General features: G+C 41.9%; 1 protein-coding gene and 2 long non-coding RNA genes across 4 annotated transcripts in view; all 3 read left to right on the top strand.

Annotated features, from left to right (window-relative positions):
* Positions 1–489: 489 nt before the first annotated feature.
* On the top strand, positions 490–1,436 carry LOC134292631 (uncharacterized). Its single transcript, XR_009999882.1, has 2 exons — positions 490–847; positions 931–1,436. It is a non-coding gene; the product is annotated as an uncharacterized LOC134292631 (long non-coding RNA).
* Positions 1,437–5,707: 4,271 nt separating this feature from the next.
* Positions 5,708–6,623, top strand: LOC134292624 (uncharacterized). Its single transcript, XR_009999876.1, has 2 exons — positions 5,708–6,034; positions 6,118–6,623. It is a non-coding gene; the product is annotated as an uncharacterized LOC134292624 (long non-coding RNA).
* A 2,788-nt stretch (positions 6,624–9,411) lies between these two features.
* The window catches only part of slc23a1 (solute carrier family 23 member 1), a 30,531-nt gene continuing 16,750 nt past the window's right edge, over positions 9,412–23,192 (top strand). Inside the window, exons 1-7 of one of the 2 annotated variants that reach the window (XM_008115422.3) lie at positions 9,412–9,533; positions 11,209–11,248; positions 16,492–16,614; positions 18,392–18,549; positions 18,650–18,738; positions 20,393–20,460; positions 21,367–21,548. In XM_008115422.3, the coding sequence (XP_008113629.1) occupies positions 11,213–11,248; positions 16,492–16,614; positions 18,392–18,549; positions 18,650–18,738; positions 20,393–20,460; positions 21,367–21,548 (656 nt within the window). In that variant the 5' untranslated portion in view covers positions 9,412–9,533; positions 11,209–11,212. Of the gene's footprint in view, positions 9,534–11,190; positions 11,249–16,491; positions 16,615–18,391; positions 18,550–18,649; positions 18,739–20,392; positions 20,461–21,366; positions 21,549–23,192 lie in introns of both variants that reach the window. The other variant, XM_008115430.3, reaches the window with a different exon arrangement.

Below are 23,192 nucleotides of genomic sequence, written 5' to 3'. Positions count from 1 at the left end.
AGGGTGGAAAATCTTGAACCATTTCAGTATCTTCATTGTCTGCTTTAAAATTATGTAAATCTCCTGTGGTAATTTTTTTTGTTTTCTAAACATTAAATTGTAAACCTACCTTTGCACTTCCTTCATTATTCAAAATGTTTGCTTGCTTCTACTCATTATATGGTATCATTTGCATATCTTATTGACATTCCTTCCTCCAATTTTCTGCTCGTAATGTGATGTCATTTGCATATACTAGATTGTTGATGTTCCTTCTTCCAACTTTCTACTTGCAATATGATGTAATTTGTACACCTCACATTGTTGATGTTATGGTTGAGCCTTATGGCTCCGATACTGGGAGACGTGGTCGTAAGACTCCTCGGGAGTCAGATACTCTCGAGGAGCGAGAAAGGAAGCGGCTGCGGGACTTATTTGCAGAACCATCTGACGAGGATTCCTTTGAGGGTTTTCCTTTGAGAGAATGGAGGAAGAGATGGTTAGCTCAGAGGAGGATGACATGGAATGGACTCGTGTGAGGGAGGATTTGGGTGCCACTGGCAATGATAGTATGGAAGGCGATTGGGGACCTTCAGGATTAGACCCGTGGACAAGCTGGAGGGATGGGACGGGATCCACAGCTGGGGATGCTGTGGGGCGTAGTCAAAGGTGTTTCAGTTCTGATGAGGAAAGTGATGAGGAAACGCCTGGAATTAGGGTAACAGCTGATAGTGATGAGGAGCTGTAAACTGGCATAAAATGGGGTTTGGAAGCAATGGCTAATTGCGTTGGGCAAGGTAATCTGGACGAACGCTTGGGCTCTGTGTGGGAAATTCCTGAAGACGGGTGTGATTCGTTTGCTGACTACGTAAGTTACCAAGGACACTGGGCATAGACGGCGGGAGGAACTGTGTGGGCTTTTGTTGTGCAACCTGTGCTTAATCTTAATAGCTTGGACCTCCGTCGTCTTCTTGACGGACGCCATCTGTTTATTCTGGACTGACTGACTGACTGACTACGGCCTCGGACTCTCCTTCCTGTGATTATCGTTGGACCTGGTGAACTACAAACGTCTGTACCTGCCTTACGACCTTCGGACCGGATTGGAACTTCGCTGACCGCTTCTGCCCTTGAATGCTGCGTTTGTATCTGGAAATTGCTTGCTGTGTGGAGGAGTAACCTCTTAGTTACTCAAACATAGCTTTTGGCAGCAGAGAAGCATCTGCTGCCAGTTTTTTGTATTCCTTTGAACCTTTTGTTCACCAGCTTTTGTTTGTTTTAGTCCCAGGCTGAAGTAAGCTTTTTTGGTTTAACCCGGATTAAACTCCGGTTTAATCCGGTTTATCTTTTGAACGTTTTCCTTGTGTCTTTTTACTTTTAAGGCCAATGTTTGCCTAGCCCTTGTCTTTTACGGGCATTTTTGGTTCTGTAACTCCAATAAACTTTGTTATATCTTATCTTGTGGCGTTCTGTCCTTGACAGATTGCCCAACGCCCATAAAAAAGTTTTTTCTTAGTAGTTAATTGCGTCAAGAAGACGATGGAGGAGCTCAAAGCTCGCTTTGATCAGTTGCAGGCTGCTTTTTACGCTGCACAAGCAGCACAGCCAGCCAAAGGACATGTTATGACTCCCGAACGTTTCGACGGGTCTCGGAACAAACTGCCTACCTTTTTGGCACAAATTGAACTCTATTTTTCCCAGATTAGTGTATAAGCTTTTCCTACGGACACTAGCAAGGTGGCATTTATTTTGAGTTTATTGACTGGTCCCGCAGGACAATGGGCCACTAATTTGATTTTGGGAAATGACCCAGTCAAGGACAATTTAAGTGATTTCAAAAAATTATTAACTGACACTTTTGGGGATCCCCTCCGTACGGAGAATGCTAGCTGGGCTCTTTATCGGTTGAAACAGGGAAAGGGGACTGTTTTGGATTATTTAAATAAGTTTAACTCGTATCGACATCAATTAGACTGGGGGGAGAATGCATTTATGCTTTTGTTTATTGCGGGTTTAAATGACTACCTCCAGGATGAATTGGCACGTTTAGAGCCGGCAGAAAGTTGGGATGCCTTAATAGCTAAAGTGTTGCGTTTGGACGCCCGGTTCGAATCCCGTAAACAGTCTAGAGCTATGTCTGCGCCACCTGTGTTTGAGCCTAAGGCACTTGTGACAAAGGGGGACGAACCTATGGAACTCGGGGTGTTTAAAAAACTATCTATAGCAGAAAAAAACCGTAGGAGACAACTGGGGTTGTGTTTGTATTGTGGGAATGCTGGGCATTTTGCCAGAACTTGTAATGTAAAACCTTCCCAGCTTTCGGGAAAAGGCCAGCCCTAGTGCGACGTGAGTCCAACGCATTAGGGCTTTTAAAGCAGTCAACTGAGGGGAAGAAACATGTATTTGTACCCATTTCTTTATCTGTTGGGGAAAAAGAACTTGCTTCTACTTTGGCACTGCTGGACTCAGGGGCTACGGTCTCATATGTGGATGTTGGGTTTGCAAGGAAGCATGGACTTCCTGTAGTGCGTAAAGCATGCGATGTATGGGTGGAAGGGGCGGATGGGAGATTATTGGAGACTGGGGTGGTTAATCATGAGACCTCAGAGATAACGTGGGAGGTACAAGGAGTAACGGGAAAGTTTGTTTGGGATATTACACGATTACCAAGGTATGACGTGATCCTGGGAATGGATTGGTTAACCTTAGTAAATCCTCAAGTGGACTGGGTAACGCATACTATAGCTTTTAAGAGGCAGGAATGTTTTGCTCTAAACCCTTCTCAGGTTGATATGGAGGGAGTGCCTAGTGAATATGGGGAATTTCAAGACGTATTTTGTAAGAAAGAAGCAGATAAGTTACCGCCTCATAGACCATACGATTGTGCCATTAGACTAGTGGACGGTGCAAAATTGCCAGCAGGAAGGTTGTACGCCTTAACAGTACCAGAAAGGCAAGCCTTGAGAGAATTCCTTGACGAAAACCTAGCTAAGGGGTTTATTCGCCCATCTAGCTCTCCAACTGCTGCACCTGTGTTCTTTGTAGCTAAAAAGACAGGAGAACTTAGGTTGGTTTGTGATTACCGGGTTCTTAACAAGCACACCATTAGAGATAGGTACCCGCTACCTCTGATTTCGGAATTACTATCGAGGGTGCAAGGGGCTAAGATCTTTACCAAGCTTGACCTGCGGGGGGCGTATAACTTGATTAGAATACGGGAAGGTGATGAATGGAAGACGGCATTTAACACGTGTTTCGGATGCCACGAGTTCCGTGTAATGCCTTTCGGACTTTGCAATGCGCCTGCGGTCTTCCAAAGGTTCATAAACGATGTATTTAGAGACTTAATTGATCAATTTGTGGTGGTTTATTTGGACGATATATTAATTTTCTCTAAGGATGAAAAAGAACACCGACAGCATGTTAAGCAGGTACTACACCGCCTACGGGCTAATGGGCTTTTCGCTAAGGCTTCTAAATGTGTTTTTCATGTACCTGAAGTTGAGTTCCTGGGACATGTAGTTTCCGGAAAGGAACTCAAAATGGATCCGCATAAAGTTGATGCAGTCAACTCATGGCAAGAACTTAAGACTAAGAAAGATGTGCAGCGGTTCTTAGGCTTCGCTAACTACTACCGGGAGTTTATCCCAAACTTTGCCAAACTCACGGTACCTTTAACGCAACTCTTGCGTAAGAAACAACCGTTTGTGTGGGGACGGGAGGCTCACGATGCGTTCTTACAGTTAAAGTCTAGCTTTCAGGCAGACAATATACTAATACATCCGGATGTGGACAAGCCGTTCATAGTAGAAGCAGACGCTTCTAGCTATGCGTTGGGGGCTGTATTATCTCAAAGGGATTCATCAGGGACTTTGCGTCCCTGTGGATTTTACTCTCGGCAACTAACATCGTTTGAACAAAATTATACCATATGGGAGAAGGAATTACTGGCTATCAAGGTGGCGTTTGAGGTGTGGCGGCACTGGTTAGAGGGCGCACGGCATCAAATTGTGGTCAGATCTGACCACAAGAATTTGGAACATTTGCAAACGGCCAAGAAATTAAATCAATGCCAGATTCGATGGGCTTTATTTTTCTCTAGGTTTAATTTTAAAGTTCAGTTTGTGGAAGGGAAGGCAAATTTGCGGGCAGATGCATTGTCTCGCAAACCCGAGTTTAAGACCGGTGAGCAGGTAGTGTCCCAGACAATTTTGCCTACTGCCTCTTTATGTGTAGTGGAAAATGAGATGGGATTACATGCTCAAATCCTAGAGGCTCAGAAGGAAGATAACTGGACTCAAGAGCAACTCATGCTATTGTCAGTAGGGAATCTTACAATGTTGCCTCATTTACAAGATCAGGATGGCGTACTGGTACGCAATGGACAGGTTTATGTACCAGTGGGGGCACTCAGGTTGGAGGTCATTAGAGCACATCATGACGAACCCATGGCTGGGCATTTTGGCAGATTTAAGACCGTACAGCTCATTATCAGAAACTACTGGTGGCCAAAGATGCGACAAGACATTCTTCGCTTCTGTGATAGCTGCGCTGTTTGCCAGCAGAGTAAGACGCCTGTTGGGCGCCCTAGAGGTTTACTATCTTCCTTGCCTGTCCCTGAGAGACCATGGCAAATTATTTCCATGGATTTCATTTCTGATTTGCCTAAGTCTGGGGGTTATACATGTATTTGGGTGGTGGAGGATTTATTTTCTAAAATGGCTCATTTTACACCATGTTCGACAATCCCAGCGGCTCCTACATTGGCGTTATTGTTTACCAAGCACATTTACCGTTTACATGGCGCTCCTGAGGTGATTATTTCAGACAGAGCTCCACAATTTGTGTCGCGTTTTTGGAGACACTTCCATGAGTGTTTAGGAACTAAATTGAATGTCTCCTCAGCTTTTCATCCGCAGACGGATGGTCAATCTGAAAAAGTTAATGGGTTGTTGGAGCAATATTTACGTTGTTTCTGTTTAGACCAACCAACTGCTTGGGTAAAATGGCTATCGGTGGCTGAGTTCGCCTATAACAACGCGGTGCATACGTCTAGTCAGCATACCCCCTTTGAGCTGACTTATGGTTTCCATCCACGGGGAGGTGTGGCGCCGTCAACCAATGTGGTTTCCTCTGACCCGGTGTACCGTTCTTCTGAAATGGCTGCTTTGCATGATGTTGCTCGTTGTTTACTATTAGAAGCTAAGGCAGCGCAAAAGACTCAAGCCGACCGTCATAGACAAGCAGGGGAAGAGTTGGAAGAGGGGGATTTGGTATGGTTGTCCTCTAAGTACATTAAACAGGCTGGGGGAAAGTTTGCGCCACGGTATTTGGGACCTTTTCCTATTGTTAAAAAGATTTCTTCGGTAGCATTTCGTTTGCGTTTGCCCTCTACTTTTAAGATCCATCCTGTTTTTCACCGTTCTTTGTTAAAATTAGATACCTCTGGACGTCGTGGTGCTGTAGCTGAAGACATCACTGCTGTCTCTCCGCCTTTGGAGGAGGAGGCCTTTGTGAGAGGGGATAGTGTTATGGTTGAGCCTTATGGCTCCGATACTGGGAGACGTGGTCGTAAGACTCCTCGGGAGTCAGATACTCTCGAGGAGCGAGAAAGGAAGCGGCTGCGGGACTTATTTGCAGAACCATCTGACGAGGATTCCTTTGAGGGTTTTACTGAGAGAATGGAGGAAGAGATGGTTAGCTCAGAGGAGGATGACATGGAGGGAGGGAGGATTTGGGTGCCACTGGCAATGATAGTATGGAAGGCGATTGGGGACCTTCAGGATTAGACCCGTGGACAAGCTGGAGGGATGGGACGGGATCCACAGCTGGGGATGCTGTGGGGTGTAGTCAAAGGTGTTTCAGTTCTGATGAGGAAAGTGATGAGGAAACGCCTGGAATTAGGGTAACAGCTGATAGTGATGAGGAGCTGTAAACTAGCATAAAATGGGGTTTGGAAGCAATGGCTAATTGCGTTGGGCAAGGTAATCTGGACGAACGCTTGGGCTCTGTGTGGGAAATTCCTGAAGACGGGTGTGATTCGTTTGCTGACTACGTAAGTTACCAAGGACACTGGGCATAGACGGCGGGAGGAACTGTGTGGGCTTTTGTTGTGCAACCTGTGCTTAATCTTAATAGCTTGGACCTCCGTCGTCTTCTTGACGGACGCCATCTGTTTATTCTGGACTGACTGACTGACTGACTACGGCCTCGGACTCTCCTTCCTGTGATTATCGTTGGACCTGGTGAACTACAAACGTCTGTACCTGCCTTACGACCTTCGGACCGGATTGGAACTTCGCTGACCGCTTCTGCCCTTGAATGCTGCGTTTGTATCTGGAAATTGCTTGCTGTGTGGAGGAGTAACCTCTTAGTTACTCAAACATAGCTTTTGGCAGCAGAGAAGCATCTGCTGCCAGTTTTTTGTATTCCTTTGAACCTTTTGTTCACCAGCTTTTGTTTGTTTTAGTCCCAGGCTGAAGTAAGCTTTTTTGGTTTAACCCGGATTAAACTCCGGTTTAATCCGGTTTATCTTTTGAACGTTTTCCTTGTGTCTTTTTACTTTTAAGGCCAATGTTTGCCTAGCCCTTGTCTTTTACGGGCATTTTTGGTTCTGTAACTCCAATAAACTTTGTTATATCTTATCTTGTGGCGTTCTGTCCTTGACAGTTGATGTTCCTTCATCCAGTTGTTACATCTCCATGGGTAATCCTGCTTCTTTATCCTGATATATTTGGCATTCAAGATAAACGGATAGGTGATAAAATGAGCACTACTAGATTTGTAACAGAGTATGAATCTGTAAGAAGCCAAGAGAAGGCTGAATTTGTGCTGGTTGGGGAAATATTGATCTCTCATCATTAAAATCCTTGTTTTTAATGGCTATGAGGACTACTTGCACATTTCCCAAAAGCCAAACAAATAACATGTCTTTATCTCAGCTTCCCTGAGTCTGTGTAGGACAATCAGAAGAAGACATATTGTGCCATTTATACTTCATGACAAGGTAGATATGCTGTTCTCTGCTGCCTTTCTGCCCAGCTGCTGCGAACAATTCGTGTAAGGATTCCAATGCAGACTTAACAATTAGCTGTTCAAATGCATCTCCCTCTATGAACCACCACAGAGATTAAGATCTTCTGGGAGGCCCTGCTTTCGGTCCCACCACTGTCACAGGCGCAATTGGCAGGGACGAGAGACAGGGCCTTCTCAATGATTGCCCCGACTATGGAACTCCCTCCCTGGTGAGATTAGATCACCCCCTCCCTCCTGTCCTTCAGACAGATGGTAAAAACTTAGCAGTGGGATCAAGCCTTTGAGAGAGCGCAGTAACGGCAGCTATATGAAATTTCACCCTGCTGACCGGATCCGGTATGGCTGACTTGTGATGGTTTTAAAAATTGTTTTCATGTGAAGATAACTGATTTTAGTTTTTATGTATATTTATGGTTTATTTTATGTTCCGGCTTTGAATGTTTGCCGTATATATGTTGTACTCTGCACTGAGTCCCCTTCGGGAAGAGAAGGGCGGAATATAAATATTTTAAATAAATAAATCATTCATACTTAACAAAATCTTTGATTTTGCTTTTACACCTGTTTACCTTCTGTCTTGTCATCAGCAATCAGATGGCCATGTATGAGTTTCAACAGAATTTTTCACTCCAAACATCCATGTCAGTTTAGGAATTCCAAGTGTGGTTTAAATTTTATTCAGAACAAGAAGGCTCAATAACTTATTTCGTGGAATTCTACTTTTGTTGTTAAAAAATCTACTTTTGCTGTGCAGAAGCAACCTCTGGTTTAATAACACAGCTGATTCACTGGCCAACACACATATTGGTATATATTTGACCTTCTGATTCCACAAATGGCACCAATTTTCCCTATCAGTTATAATAATAATAAAAGAATAATAAAACTTTATTTGTGGGCTGCCCTACCTCCCCAAAAGGATTCAGGGCGGTTTCCAACATATATGGCAAACATTCAAAGCCAAAAAAAAAAGTAAACATACAATCCATTTGTTTATTTGTTTGTTTGTTTGTTTGTTTATAGTATTTATATTCCACCCTTCTCACCCTGAAGGGGACTCAGGGTGGATCACAGAACACATATTCAATGCCGATTATAACAATGACAAGACAGATTGCAGATAGAGGTATATATATAGGCTTTTCCATCTTTCGGCATCTTTGGAGTCTGTGCTTGGTTCCGGCCACCGAGGGGTGCTGTCGCTCCATCTCCCTGCCAAAGAGCTTTCTTTGTAAACTTCCTTCTTTTTTTGATCAAAATGCTGAGCCTAAACACCTCCCTGCTTTAATGCGGTTCCTATTTATTTACTCACATTTGTTTTCGAACTGCTAGGTAAGCAGAAGCTGGGCTAAAGGTCACAAGCTCACCCAGACCTGGGCTTTGAACTGTCAACCTTCCAGTTGGCAAGATACATTGCAGCTTGGTGATTAACCTGCTGCGCTAAAGCCCAGCCGACCACATCAAGTAATATAAAACAACACAACTTTAAACTTAAAACATACAAAAAGAACTTAAATAACCCATACAGACACAAATGCACAATATAAATCTATCACTAGATAAAAAAATCTAAAAACTAATAGCTAAAACTTTATAAAATAACCAGTTTCAGGTTTTGAGATACACTATCTACCAGTCAGGAGCCCCTGGTGTCGCAGTGGGTTAAACCGTTGAGCTGTTGAACTTGCTGACCGAAAGGTCAGCTTTTCGAATCTGGGGAGCAGGTGAGCTCCTGCTGTTAGCCCCAGCTTCTGCCAACCTAGCAGTTCAAAAACATGTCAAAGTGAGTAGATCAATAGATACCACTCCGATGGGAAGGTAATGGCGCTCCATGTAGTCATGCCAGCCACACAATCTAGGAGGTGTCTACTGACAAAGCTGGCTCTTCGACTTAGAAATGGAGATGAGCACCACCCCCCAGAGTTGGACATGACTAGACTTAATGTCAGGGGAAAACCTTTATCTATCTACCAGTCACCATCTTCTCACCCATAGGTAATCGTATATCAAAGTCCCTAAAAACCAAGACATCAAGAAAAAATCTTTTTGTTGGGCTGTGTTATAGCAAAATTATTTCCAATATATAGCCTGAGTGTTATCCTGTGTGCTGTTCTACATTTTTGGTTTAAATCCTGACGTAAATTATTGCCCATCTTTCACTATCACAGCTTCGCATTTCCTTCTTATTGAGATCTATCAAATTCCCCAGCAATAAATAACTTCATTTTGTAAGTGTACTGTTTACTATCTTGTACTAGCTACTATGACAACTTCACAAACCTGCGAAGATATCTCCAGGGGTTATGTGGGGCTATTCACTCTGGAGCAAAGGTATTGGTGTGTATAGTTGGTAAGTTGCTCTGTAGGCATGTTCACTGGTTAAAGAACAGGGAGGAGAAAGCCCTCTTGGAAATCAAAAGAGGAAGTATCTTTGCACTGTGACTAAGACAGGGAGAGCAGGGCATTTAGTAAAGAAAAGCTATCAAGGCCACAAGGATAAAGTGAAAAGCAACAAGAGGGTAAGTACTGATGTGTGCAGGCATCTTCTTAATCTTCTCAATCCCTTAGTTTAATAAATCTTTTTCTCTTTACCTTCTCTCCTAGCAAAAGCAATGATTATCCCCTTTCTTGTCTAATGCCCTATCTCTTTCCAGTAAATGAGGCAATTAAAAAATTAAATTCAACTACTTTGGAAATTGGAAAAGTCTCTTAAATTCAGGCAGTGGGATTGTAAATATTATTATTTGGAAATATGGAATGAAGGGATGGATATGTAAATGGTTGGTTAAATTTGAAAGCCTTTTGAAAGAAGATGGTGCAGTTGGATAGTGGAGCCTTGGTAGCCACTGAGGTTTGTTTCCAGGATCCTCTGTGGAAACCAAAATGCATGGATGCTCAGATCCCATTATATATATGCAATAGTGTAGTAAATTAGTGTCCCTGATATAAAATAGCAAAATCAAGGTATGATTTTTGGATTTCTACTTTGGAAATACAGTAGAGTCTCACTTATCCAACACTCGCTTATCCAACGTTCTGGATTATCCAACGCATTTTTGTAGTCAAAGTTTTCAATACATCGTGATATTTTGGTGCTAAATTCGTAAATACAGTAATTACTATATAGCATTACTGCATATTGAACTACTTTTTCTGTCAAATTTGTTGTATAACATGATGTTTTGGTGCTTAATTTGTAAAATCATAACCTAATTTGATGTTTAATAGGCTTTTCCTTAATCTCTCCTTATTATCCATCATATTCACTTATCCAACGTTCTGCCGGCCCGTTTATGTTGGATAAGTGAGACTCTACTGTACTAAGTTAGTGATAAATGAACACAGTCAAAATAAAATGTAAAAGTTATGTACGGTGGGCACTTGAGGCCCTTCCAGACGGGCCCTATAACCCAGGTTTTCTGCTTATCCCAGATTATCTGGCAGTGCAGATTCATATAATCCAGTTTAAAGCAGAAAACCTGGGATCAGATCCTGGGATATAGGGCCTGTCTAGAAGGGCCCGAAGTGTCAGCTGCAATTTGGTTCCAGGAGCCCCTGTGGACACAGAATTTTGGATTCTCAAGTCTCACTACCTACAGTAGCACAGTAAAAATTATTCCATTATATACAGTGGCATAGTAAAATGATTCCCTTATATAAAATGGCAAAATTAAGGCTCGCTTTTTGAAAATTTTAAGAATGTTTTCTAGCCATGGATGGTTGAATCCGTGGATACAGATGGGCGGCTGTATTTCTGTGCAGAACAAATGCCAGAGCAAAATATGAAGGAAAAGTGCTGATTGACTTGGATTTTGCCTCCTGCTGTAACTATGTCAGATGAGAGAAGATATTTTTTTGAAATGTGGATTCCAATGGTATTGGACCCCAGGTGCCTTATACATGACCAAACTCAGTTTCTGTGTAAACTGTCAGCTAGCCAATCAGTTATACAATAACAGAACTGAAAAACTGTCATAATGAAAGTGAGGGGGGAAATGGGTTTTACCAGCATCTGATGAATGAAGATTAATGTGTGAACTTTCAAGTCCATACTGCATCTTTTACAATCAGTAGCCAATGGCTCCAGTTATAAATTGACAGTCTTTGGTATGTTGACTAAAGTCCTTCCCAAGATAATGAGTGTACTGTTGTCACATTTTTCCTTTCTTTACAAAGTGTGGCCTTGCTTTGCAGAGAGATGGGAAGCAGCTCCGAAGACCCATCTCACCACAAGGTAAATTTACTCTTTCTAATCAGCACAGACACCTGCCTGTGGTTTCTAGCTTCGACATTTTAAGCATGACTGAAAGGCAAAGCTGTTGGTAAGATGTATTCCCTGGCTATCGGGAAAGGACAACGAAACAGCAAAGCTGAAGAACAGACTGTAGAATGATATTTGTTTTACCTCACATTGATTCAGATAGTGCTTTTGCTTCAGGCCCCTTCCACACAGCTGAATAAAATCCCACATTATCTGCTTTGAATTGGGATACAGTAGTGTCTCACTTATCCAACATAAATGAGCCGGCAGAATGTTGGATAAGCGAATATGTTGGATAATAAGGAGGCATTAAGGCAAAGCCTATTAAACATCAAATTAGGTTATGATTTCACAAATGAAGCACCAAAACATCATGTTAGACAACAAATTTGGCAGGAAAAGTAGTTCAATACGCAGTAATGCTATGTAGTAATTACTGTATTTATGAATTTAGCACCAAAATATCACAATATATTGAAAACATTGACTACAAAAATGCATTGGATAATCCAGAACATTGGATAAGTGAGTGTTGGATAAGTGAGACTCTACTGTATATGGTAGTGTGCACTCAGATATTCCAGTTCAAAGCAAACATTATGTGTCAGTCTGCCTTGATATTCTGGATTATATGACTGTGTGGAAGGGCCCTCAGAATCTATCTTTCTATCTTCCTTCCTTCCTTCTTTCCTTCCTTCCTTCCTTCTTATCCAGTGTTTCTTCGAGACCCCAAACACAAAACATTTTAAGTGACTGTCTTTCTGCATCTAGGGCTAGCGACTCAATCCTGTGATTTCTGGATGTCAGTATGTTGTGGCATTCAAAAAGGATGTCTTATTCTCACATTAATGTTTTTCTTGGCATCTCTCTTCTCTCAACCCCATGCATGTAACCTATGGTTCACAGCCATATTGCTGTATAATGAATGGGGTTTCTCTTTAAGCTGCAGATCAGTGGAATTGCAAGAAACAACAAGATCAGAATTTCTCAACCTGGGGATCGGGACTCCTGGAGGGGTTGCGAGGGGGTGTCATAGGAGTCACCAAAGAGCATCAGAAAACACGTATTTCGGATGGTCTTAGGAACCCCTTTGTCAAAGAATGCTGAAGATCTCTCCACCTGTTTGGTCCAATTCTACCAAAGGGCTCTTTGATTGTAGGTGAATTATAAAACCCAGCAACTAAAACTCCCAAATGTCAAGATCTTTTCCCCCAAAACTCCACCAGTGTTCACATTTGGGCATATTGAATATTGGTGCCAAGTTTGGTCCTGATCCATCATTATTTGAGTCTATAGTGCTCTCTGGATGAAAACTCTAAAACTCAAGGTTAATGCCAACCAAACCCTTACAGTATTTTTGGTTAGTCATGGGAGTTCTGTGTGCCAAGATTGGTTCAATGCTATTGTTGATGGAGTTCAGAGTGCTCTTTGATTGTAGGTTAACTATAAATCCCAGCAACTACAATTCCCAAATAACAAAATCAATTCCCCCCAGCCCAATGAGTATTCAAATTTGGGCATAATGGGTATTTGTGCCAAATTTGGTCCAGTGGAAGAAAATGCGTCCTGCATATCAGATATTTACATTACGATTCCAGCCCCCCCCCCCCCCCCGAAATTCTGAGAGTGGTCCGTGAGAAGGCCTTACTGGTATTATTTAAATTGTTATGTTTATTGATATCATGATCTGATCACCATGCTCAATATATCCCATATGCATGGGGGTATTGGGATAACGATACAAAAGGTTTGCTAGGGTAGATCTCTCTCACTCAGATTCAGCCCCCCCCCCCCCCTGAACCAAAATCCCAGCCCCACCCCACTCCCCACCCTGAATCAAAATCCTGGCTACGGGCCTGGTTGGGGGTCACTATAACATGAGGAACTGTATTAAGGGGTCACAGTGTTATGGATTGAGAACCACTGATCTAGATGATGTTTCCACTTTGCACCATATCTCCAACCAAGCTCAGAGTCCTCTTAATGCCAAATGTGATTAGATATGTGAATGGCAGTTAACATGCTCAATGGAATGAGTTGCAATGAAACTTTTACTCCACCATACTCTTGATTCATGTTGACATGCCCTGGCTGTGATCTTCTAAGCCAGAGAGAGCTAGAGAATTTTGACTAGCAATTCCAAAAAGAGACAAAATCTGGAATTCATCAGCAAGAGAACCATGTTTCTATTACATGGTGGGTGCTTACCTAGGATTGCAGTATGCTGACAACAGGGACTCTTTAAAAGGTATGCATTAAGTAGGCCCTCTTTTTGGGAGCCATGTCTAATACATAAAAGAGAATTTGCTCCATGGTGGAAGCACATGCGCTGTGCTCCAAACATGCATCTCTTATGTCGAGTGCTTGGGCATATAATGAAATCAGGGCTCTTTTTCCATCATAACCTATTCAGTAGCTATGATATAGCTTGTCCTCGCAATCTTAGTTGTAGAATTGGAAGTAAGGCCCCTTCTACACTGTCATATAAAATCCAGATTATCTGCTTTGAATTGAAATATATGGCAGTGTGAACTGAGATAACCCAGTTTAAAGCAGATATTGTGGGATTTTCTGCCTTGATATTCTGGGATATATGGCAGTGTAGAAGGGCCCTTAGATTCCTAGTGGACATTAAGCTCTAAAATCCTGAAGCACAGGACATTTAGTGGAATTGGGACTTTTCCCGTTCTCCTCCTTAGCTACTGGGTGTCTTTTAGTTGTGATGTGCTGGAAAGAGGGTTCTTCTATTTTGCATCCCACCCACCAGATGAACAGACAGCAAAGGAACTGAAGATTGATCATTCAGCCTTCGTACACAATAAACAGTTTGAAGAAAACAGTTTGCACTGGGCTGTGATAAAACATTGTTTAAGGAGCTTCAGGGCCTTTCCACACAGCCATACATCCCAGAATATCAAGGCAGAAAATACCACAATATCTGCTTTGAACTGGGTTATGTGAGTCCAATATATTCCAGTTATGGTTCAATGCAGACAATGCCAGATATTCCAGTTCAATGCAGATACCATGGGATTTTATTCAGCTGTCTGGAAGAGGCTTTAGATTCAAGAGAAGAAGCTACAAGAGGAATTGTACAATCCATGGGAGTGGCATCAAATGGGATGTCAGTTTCAATTACAACTGGTTTTCCGGGTATATGTCCAGTTTCTATAATGTCAGTTTCAACCCAGCCCAGCTGATCAAAACAAATCTGTGTTCTCATTCAGTTGAAATGTGATAGATTTGTTTATTTGTTTGTTGTAAGCCACCCCGAGTCTCCTTGGAGAGAGGGGGTGGGTTATAAATAATAATAATAATAATAATAATAATAATAATAATAATAATAATATAGAAGAGGGCTACTCAAAATAGCTGGCCATGGCCTGATGCTGGTCCATGAGCAATTTCCGAACATGACATGGAGCCATTTCCTAGATCAGTGGTTCTCAACCTGTGGGTCCCCAGATGTTTTGACCTTCAAGACCCTGAAGTCCTAACAGCTGCTAAACTGGCTGGGATTTCTGGGAGATGTAGACCAAAACACCTGGGGACCCATAGCTTGAGAACCACTGTCCTAGAGCATTGTGGGGAAAGCCCTCCCAGTTTTAAACAGCATATACTGTGAGAAGTACTAATGGAACATAATGTTGGATACAATATAATACAACAAATTGTTGAAGTCTGTTCAGTTCCTACAGAGGAGAAGTGGGGGGCTCTCCAGTTGTTGCTGGACTGCAACTCCCCTCACCCTTGGCGAGTGGCCGAGCTGGCTGGAGCTACAGTTGTTAACTTACTACTTAGAACTAATGGGCTCAGTGGCCATTGAACATCCAGAATGCACATGTTATCCAACCCTGTCTGATGGCCCTTCCACACAGCCATATAACCCAGAATCTCAGGGCAGAAAATACCACAATATCTGCTTTGAACTGGGTTATCTGAGTTCACACTGACATAATCCAGTTCAAAGCAGATGTGGGATTTTGTTCAGCTGTGTGGAAGGGGCCTGAGAAAATGGAGGAGAGGCATAGGCAAAATGTTTCTTAGCAACCTTAGGACTTACCTAGTTTTATATATTGCTTGAGTTTCTTCCAACTTTGCCCATTATCAATTTGTGCCATCTTGACCTGCTGCCTGATATTGAACTTGTTCAGCCTTTCAGCCTTGCCTGCAACAGTCTCTAGAAGTGTCCGGCAGTTCTTGTTTCTATGCAGCAATGCTCTTGGCATCATCACTCTATTTAAAGGAACTAAGGGCCTTCCACACAGCCTTATATCCCAGAATATCAAGGCAAATAATCTCACATTATCTGAGTGTGGACCCAGATAACCCGGTTCAAAGCAGATATTGTGGGATTTTCTGCCTTGATATTCTGGGTTATAGGGCTGTGTGGAAGGGCCCTCAGATAGGAATGAGGTTCAAGCATGTGGAGTTGCCTTCCAAATATTTTCCTCAAAACAGTGTCTGCTGCTGCCCAAAGAAGTTCCCTTTTAATGGATTTACAGGGAGCATCAGCAATTTAGTAGCTGCAACTTTCATCCCATGACTCTTTTGCTGTTGAGGATCTCAACTCTGTTGGTATTTCTCAGTCTGCTGGGCATTATTAGTACTATATAATACTGTCAAGGTGAGAAGCTTGTTCTATTTAGAAAGTTGCTATCCAATCGTAAGGCAGCCTCTCCCCAATTAGAGGTAAATGTCTAGCTTTTCATTTCTGTCATAAATTAGATCAGAACAAAAGATTAGCTAGCTTGGACTCAAGAGAAAAGCAGGTATAAACCCAACAAATACATAAATGAAGGGTATTTGTAAGAGAGGCAAAATGACATATTGAAGATAGCGTGCACTGTGAGTACAGTGAGTACAGTGTAAGTATGTGCAAGGGAAATGGTGTTTGAGGACATCTGGTGTGCCTAATGTTGGGACATTGTGTCCATTTTCATTGGTCACAGCTAGGACCTCTGTCTCATCATGAAAAAAACACATGAGCTTGGAAAGTTTGCTTGCTTGGCTAGCTGGAGGTTTCTGGGAGTTGTAGTTCAAAACTTAATGTTTTTGAGTAGCCTTCCTCAGCCTTACTCTCTCCAGATATCTTACACTACAATCCCCTTTAGCACTATCTAGAAGTCATATCAGTTTGGGGAAGGCTGAGCTAGTATGTACACTTCCCCAGGATTCCACTTCTTTGTACTCATGCCTTCCTCCTTCCTTTTCAGCAAAAAGTAGAAAACAGAAATCCTGTCGGCCCACCACCATCTCATGAGCAGATGGGCTTTGATATGATCTATACCATTGAAGATGCTCCTCCATGGTATCTCTGCATCCTACTGGGATTTCAGGTAACAAGTTGATTAAGCTCCATCTGTTACACAGTTCTTTTGGGAGTGGAGCCAAAGCAGTTCCTCAAGACCTAAGTCAAGCTAAGTAATTCTCATGGGCTTTATTTTTCATTAAATGAATATTAATAATATCAGTCTAATTTACAAACTAATATCCATTCAGAAAACGAAAAGACAAAAAGAAGAAAAGGAGAGACAGACAGACAGACATCTAAGGAAACCACAGTAAGGCTCTGAAACCCAGTCCTAGATATAATGAAAATACAAAATATATTATTCTACCATTACAAATCCAACTAAACAATGCTATTAATAACCAGAATTACAAAATTAATTGTTAGATGTCCTATTGCTTAAAAATCCATAAATGGTTTCCAATCTTTCAGAAGGTTTTCAACTGGCTTATTCTTTAGAACCCATGTTAATTTGGCAATTTGGGCTCATTCCTTAAAGGTAAAGGTTTTCCCCTGACATGAAGTCTAGCCATGTCCGCCTCTGGAGGTTGGTGCTCATCTCCATTTCTAAGCTGAAGAGTCGACGTTGTCCATAGACACCTCCAAAGTCATGTGGCCGGCATGACTGCATGGAGTGCCGTTACCTTCCCGCCGGAGCAGTATTGATCTACTCACATTTGCATGTTTTCGAACTTCTAGGTTGGCAGAAGCTGGGCCTAACAGCGGGAGCTCACCCTGCTCCCAGGATTCAAACTGCTGACTTTTCGGTCAGCAAGTTCAGCAGCTTAGTGGTTTAATCTGCTGCACCATCAGGTGCTCATTCCTTAGCAATCAGTTTTTACATCATCGGTGCCCCAGTCCGTGTCCAATAATATAATCCCAATCGTTGCTTCAGTACTAATTTTGTGCATACACACATTTATTTCATACATAGAAGCAGATTAATTTTCAGGTATGATACCTGAGACATGTATCTATGGGGAAATGGGTTAATTGGAAAATGCATTCTCTTTAACATCTGTTTTAACCCTCAGTGGCTGCATAAAGGCTACGGTTTTGTTGACACTTGCCATTTCTGTTTACTGTTAAACAGAATGGTACAGAATTCTAAGAAAATGACTTAAAGTACTGTTTTGTATGCTTGTGTCTGTGGCAAGGACTTCATGGAGCTTTTTAGGCAAGGAAGACTGAAAGATAGTTATTATTATTATTATTATTATTTGCGACATTTATATACCGCCCTTCTCACCCCGAAGGGGACTCAGGGCGGTTTACAAGTATATATACATACAATATATTATATTATACAACTATATTGCAATATTATTAGTAATATTGCATGTAATATAAATATACAATTATAATAGTGAATTATAATTATTATTACATTGTATTACAACATAATATTATTATTAATATTAATATTATATATATTCATGTGTGTGCGTGTGTGTGTGTGTGCATGCGCATACCCTAGTTTCCCATTTTCTTCCTCTGAAATAGTCTATAGCACCTGGTATTCCTTGGCAATCCCAATTCTAAGTACGAGCCAGGCCTGACCCTACTTAGCTTCCTAGATCAGGTGAATTAAGTGGCCTATTAAATCTTTATTTGGAAATCTTGCTAAGCCCAAAACAGAGAGGAGAAATAGTATAGATAGATACAGGGAATATAACACATGTAAGGATGAAATCTGAGTTGGACATAGTGTAGAGAGCTCTTATTTTTAGGAGCAGAAGGAGACCACCTTCTGGTTTCATTTTTGGCAAAGGGCCTAAGATTATGCTCCTTTGGCCCACCCTTCCTCCACATTTTCCTTCCAGCATTACTTGACATGCTTCAGTGGCACCATCGCTGTTCCCTTCCTCCTGGCAGAATCCCTGTGTGTAGGGAAGGACCAGTATACCGTCAGCCAGCTCATCGGCACCATCTTCAGCTGTGTGGGGATCACTACTCTCATCCAAAGCACTGTGGGCATCAGGTATATTTTACCTGGATTTCCTTCTTAGTAAATGTTAAAGAACCAAGTTGAAAGTGGCCAGGTTGATAGCAAACCATGTTCTTTCTTTCTGGCAATTCAGACTACCTCTGTTTCAAGCCAGCGCACTGGCATTCTTGATACCTGCCAAATCTATCCTGGCACTGGATAAATGGAAGTGTCCTCCAGAAGGTAAGTCAAATTTGCAAAGCTTGCAGGTTGGTAGGAGACAATATGATTGGCATATGTTATTAATTCTGTGTAGGTAGAGTATGGCATTATAGGTGTGTAACCACCACACTAGTCTTTTGTAACCTCTTGTCTTGGAATAATAGATTTATCATACAGAACAAGAACAAAAATAATTAAGCCTAATACTTTGCCATTCCTAACTACGAGAGGCCCATTGAGCCAATGAAACTTGCCTGTGTTTTGAGTGATCAGTTAATAGTTGATGGCACCCAGTGAAACTCTGCTTTAAGCACTAAGCTGATTTGTTTTGCACCATTATTCTTACCTTTCAGAAACAAGGCAACATTTGTCCTATTTGCATGAAGCTCTGATGACAAATTTGTCTAACTTGCTTATAATTACTGCCCATTCGTTTTTTTCACTTTTAGATGATGTTATTCAAATTGACCAGAATGTATTATCACCTATATATCCACCTGATTTTCAGAGCTAAGTAGTGTCTCCCAGCCTGATCCCCTCAATCCTCACTTACCAGGCAGCAGCTGCTGTGAGTGATGAGGAATCTGTTCCTCTGTGGATTGGAAAGCAGCTGAGTGGTGTTTCTGAACACTCCCCCTTACATTGTGTGATATGTGGTATCATAATCAAAGGTATCCCAGTTGCAATTCCTTCTCACATCTGAGATCACTAGTGAGAGGCAGTGGGTGATCAACAGGGGAAGAGACCTGCAATTGCAGCAGCTGCTGCCCTGTAAGTGAGGATTGTTGGACTTTCATAATCACTAAATGTTCTTGAATGTAATAAATATGTAGGGATTGTGAATAATACAATGTCCCAAATGTGTAACCCTAGGTTACATATTCATAACTGACTTTATGAATTTTTTGTTTTTTGTTTTTAAATTATGCTTGTAAGCTCTTTTGAAGATCTAAATTATTTTTTTTCATGTCAGGGGCAATTTGAGAAATTGCAAGTAGCTTCTGATGTGAGAGAGTTGGCCATCCGCAAGAATGTTGCCTAGGGGATGCCCGGATGTTTGATGTTTTACCATCCTTGTGGGAAGCTTCTCTCATGTCCCTACATGAGGAGCTGGAGCTGATAGAGGGAGCTCACCCACTCTCCCCGGATTTGAACCTCTGACCTGTAGATCAGCAGTCCTGCCGGCGCAAGAATTTAGCCTATTGCACCACCAGGGGCTCCCATCTAAATGACTAGAAGATGGGATATAAATCTAGTGAATAAATAAATGAATTGATGGTTATTTTTGCTATCATCCTGAATGTGGGTGGCTCCTCTAGTCAATCCTAGCACTCCTCAATTGCCCCCTTTCTTGAATCTGACAGGGTTGAAGGATTGTCTTTCAGATTCAGTTTACACTGTTAAACAATTCATTTACTTTATATACGCCACGTTTCTGTCAGAGTGGGACTCACGGCAACTTCCAAAAGTTAACAAAACAATTAAAATCACAGCATAATACCATTTAAATTCAATTTAGAACATACAGAAGTTAAAACATATATTAAAAATGCCCAATAAAACGTCTGTTTTAAAAAGAGATTCTCCGTTCTTGCATCTTATACATCTTCATGCATTCTGGTGATTCTGCATTAATGGTGTCATATCTTTTGACCTTTCTTTTTCAACTGTGCAGAGGAAATCTATGGCAACTGGTCATTGCCCCTGAACACATCTCATATATGGCAACCAAGGATGAGAGAAGTAAGTTGAACCAAACTTTCAGGCTTCCAGGGGATGATTCGAGCATAGATGCAGCTTTCTTTGCATTGTGCCTAACATGTTCTAAAAGTTTAAGTAAAGTTTAGTGGAGGGGGCAGGGAAAAACATTTAAGGGGAAAATGGGTGAGATGAAAGCAAGTGCAATGCAATGCAGAGGTGTCTGATTTCACTTCAGGGCCCTCTGGGCTGGAGGTCCCTGTCCTCTACCCAACTGTTCAGAGCTAATGGCACGGGGATCCCATGCCACTCTTTTCTTGCAGTGCTCTGGAATGGATCCTGCTGCTGTGCACATGTGGCAACATGTAAAATGTATACAGATCTGTATAATAGTTGTGTGTACTGCAGATAGATAGATTTCAACACACATATGGAAATAATTACCTTACTTTAAATACAAGTACAATGCATATCAGGGCCCTCTAAACAATACAATAGCATTGTCATTTTAACAACTGTGACAGCATCATGTGTCATCCTGCAGTTTGTAGTTGAAGGAGGCATTAAGTGTTCTCTGAATGAGAATTCTAAATGCCCCTTCCCTACATAGCAAATCCAAGTAAAAGTGGGATCTTAGCACCATAATTTGGCAACGTGAAAGGGTCTCGTATGAACCATGTGCTTCCCTAGCCTACATTTAAGATGCTATGTGTAGATGGACTTCTGTACAGCCATTGAAGATTCTCCTTTCTTGCAACTCTTTATCTATATGGGCTGAGACTGAGATAGACCTTAGTTTAAAGGATTCCTTTAAAAGCAGGATGCATGGGCCATTTTGTTGCAGACATAAGTAATTTTCATGATCTTGGATCTTACTGGTGCTGTTTAACTCTCTTGCATTCCCTGACTATCAGTTTAATAGGATCTTTTCTTCATTTCATTTGACTGTAGATCCAAGGAGCAATCATCGTTTCCAGCCTGGTGGAAGTGCTAATTGGGTTGGTGGGCCTGCCTGGGGCTCTGCTAAGCTACATTGGGCCTCTCACAGTCACACCCACAGTCTCCTTAATAGGCCTTTCTGTCTTCCAAGCAGCCGGGGACAGAGCTGGATCACACTGGGGCATTGCAGCCTTGTAAGCTCTGCTTTTTTTTTTTTTTTGGTGCTGCTTGAAATTTAAAATGATGAGGGGGTGGATGGTGTGGGAGCCCTGTACTGATGAAGGGAATGACATCAAAATTAGAAAGGAATGAACTGCAGAGATACAAACCAGATAGCTGCTCACCCACTTCTTTGTCATCTCACTTTACTACTAGACTTATGCAAGTGAAGCAGACAATAATGTTCTAAATCAGTGGTTCCCAACCTTTTTTTGACCAGGGACCACTTAACTAGGGACCACTTTGACCAGAGACCACTCTCTAACATTAGTACCAAAAGGGTTATGAATTAGTTTTTGGTCAACTTCAGATTCGGTTTGGTTATTTGGGGTTCTGATTCAGAAAACTGCATTGGATAGATCACATCAGCTCTAGTTTCTGATACAGAACATATGCCATCCAGTAGTCGCCATCTGCTTGCCCACAGAAAACCATATTTGATAATCTAGAGCTGATGTGGTCTATCCAATGCAATTTTCTGAATCAGCACCCCAAATAACCTCAGGAACAGGCCTAAAAATGAAAAAACCAAGGCGCCCCTGCTTCCAGGCGCCACATGGAATGGCTCCGCTCAGGGGGAGGGAGGGGGAGGGAGGGAGGGAGGGAGAAGCAGCAGTCAGGAGGCTTATTAGGCCTTTCGTGGGTAATCAGCCTCTCCGCACCCGACATCCCCATTGCCTTCACACTGTAAGAGGGTTTTGCAAGCTCAATCACTCTCATTTCAACAGTGTAGTAATGGTGAGTCTGTGGGCCATATTTTAGTTCTTGGGGACTACTGGTGGTCCAAGGACCACAGAATGGGAACCACTGTTATAAATTATTGTTTTTTAGGTCATTAGATCTTTATAAAGTGTGTGTGTGTTGCTTTTTGCTTGTGTACATGTGGAGATGAAAACAGATCTTAGCAATGGCAGCAGGTAACTCCTCTGTCAGTCCAGTGGTGAATCCACTCTGTATTCGAAGGAGCTATCCAAGGTCCTGAATCTCTCCATTAAACAGCTCCATTGAAATACAAACTAAAACAGACTCGATCCTATCCTGCAAAATGGAAATAACTGGCTGTGAACTCTGTAGAGTATTTTGAACATGTGGTGGTAGTAACCAAAACTTACAAGAGAGATTACAAGAAGAACTAGACAGAGTATCTGTGGCATGGTGAGAACATTGCTAGCAATGGAGTTTGCAACTTTGAGGTTCTGTGTCCATATAAACAACCTTTTCCATAGGAAGGCATGGCATAGCAACTGATTTGAGTGAAATTGGGAGTGTGGTGGCTGAAATACATGTGGTTCATGGTTTTAAGAATATACATAGGCATGTGAGCTCATTCACTCACATAAGTATATGTATACATGTACATGTGTAGCTTTTAAACAGATACAAATTACTCAGCCCCAAGTTCATTTGCCATTTTTACGGTCTGCATAGGACCCTGAACTGGACAATTTTGGTGCGGGGGGAAAGGAAACAAATTTGTTCAAGAACTCTACAGCTGGAGTTCATAAAATGAGGCCAAATCCTCTCCAATGTAGTTAAACATCCAGCCCTATCCAGATCAGGTTCAGGGCAATTTCATGGGAGAACCTACCTTTGTCAATGTTGTGAAATCTGCAGAAAGG

This window comes from Anolis carolinensis, chromosome 1 (assembly GCF_035594765.1).
Source record: "Anolis carolinensis isolate JA03-04 chromosome 1, rAnoCar3.1.pri, whole genome shotgun sequence".
Taxonomy (NCBI): Eukaryota; Metazoa; Chordata; class Lepidosauria; order Squamata; family Dactyloidae; genus Anolis; species Anolis carolinensis.
The sequence above is the reverse complement of the archived record's forward strand: the minus strand, read 5'-3'. Positions and strand labels throughout refer to the sequence as shown.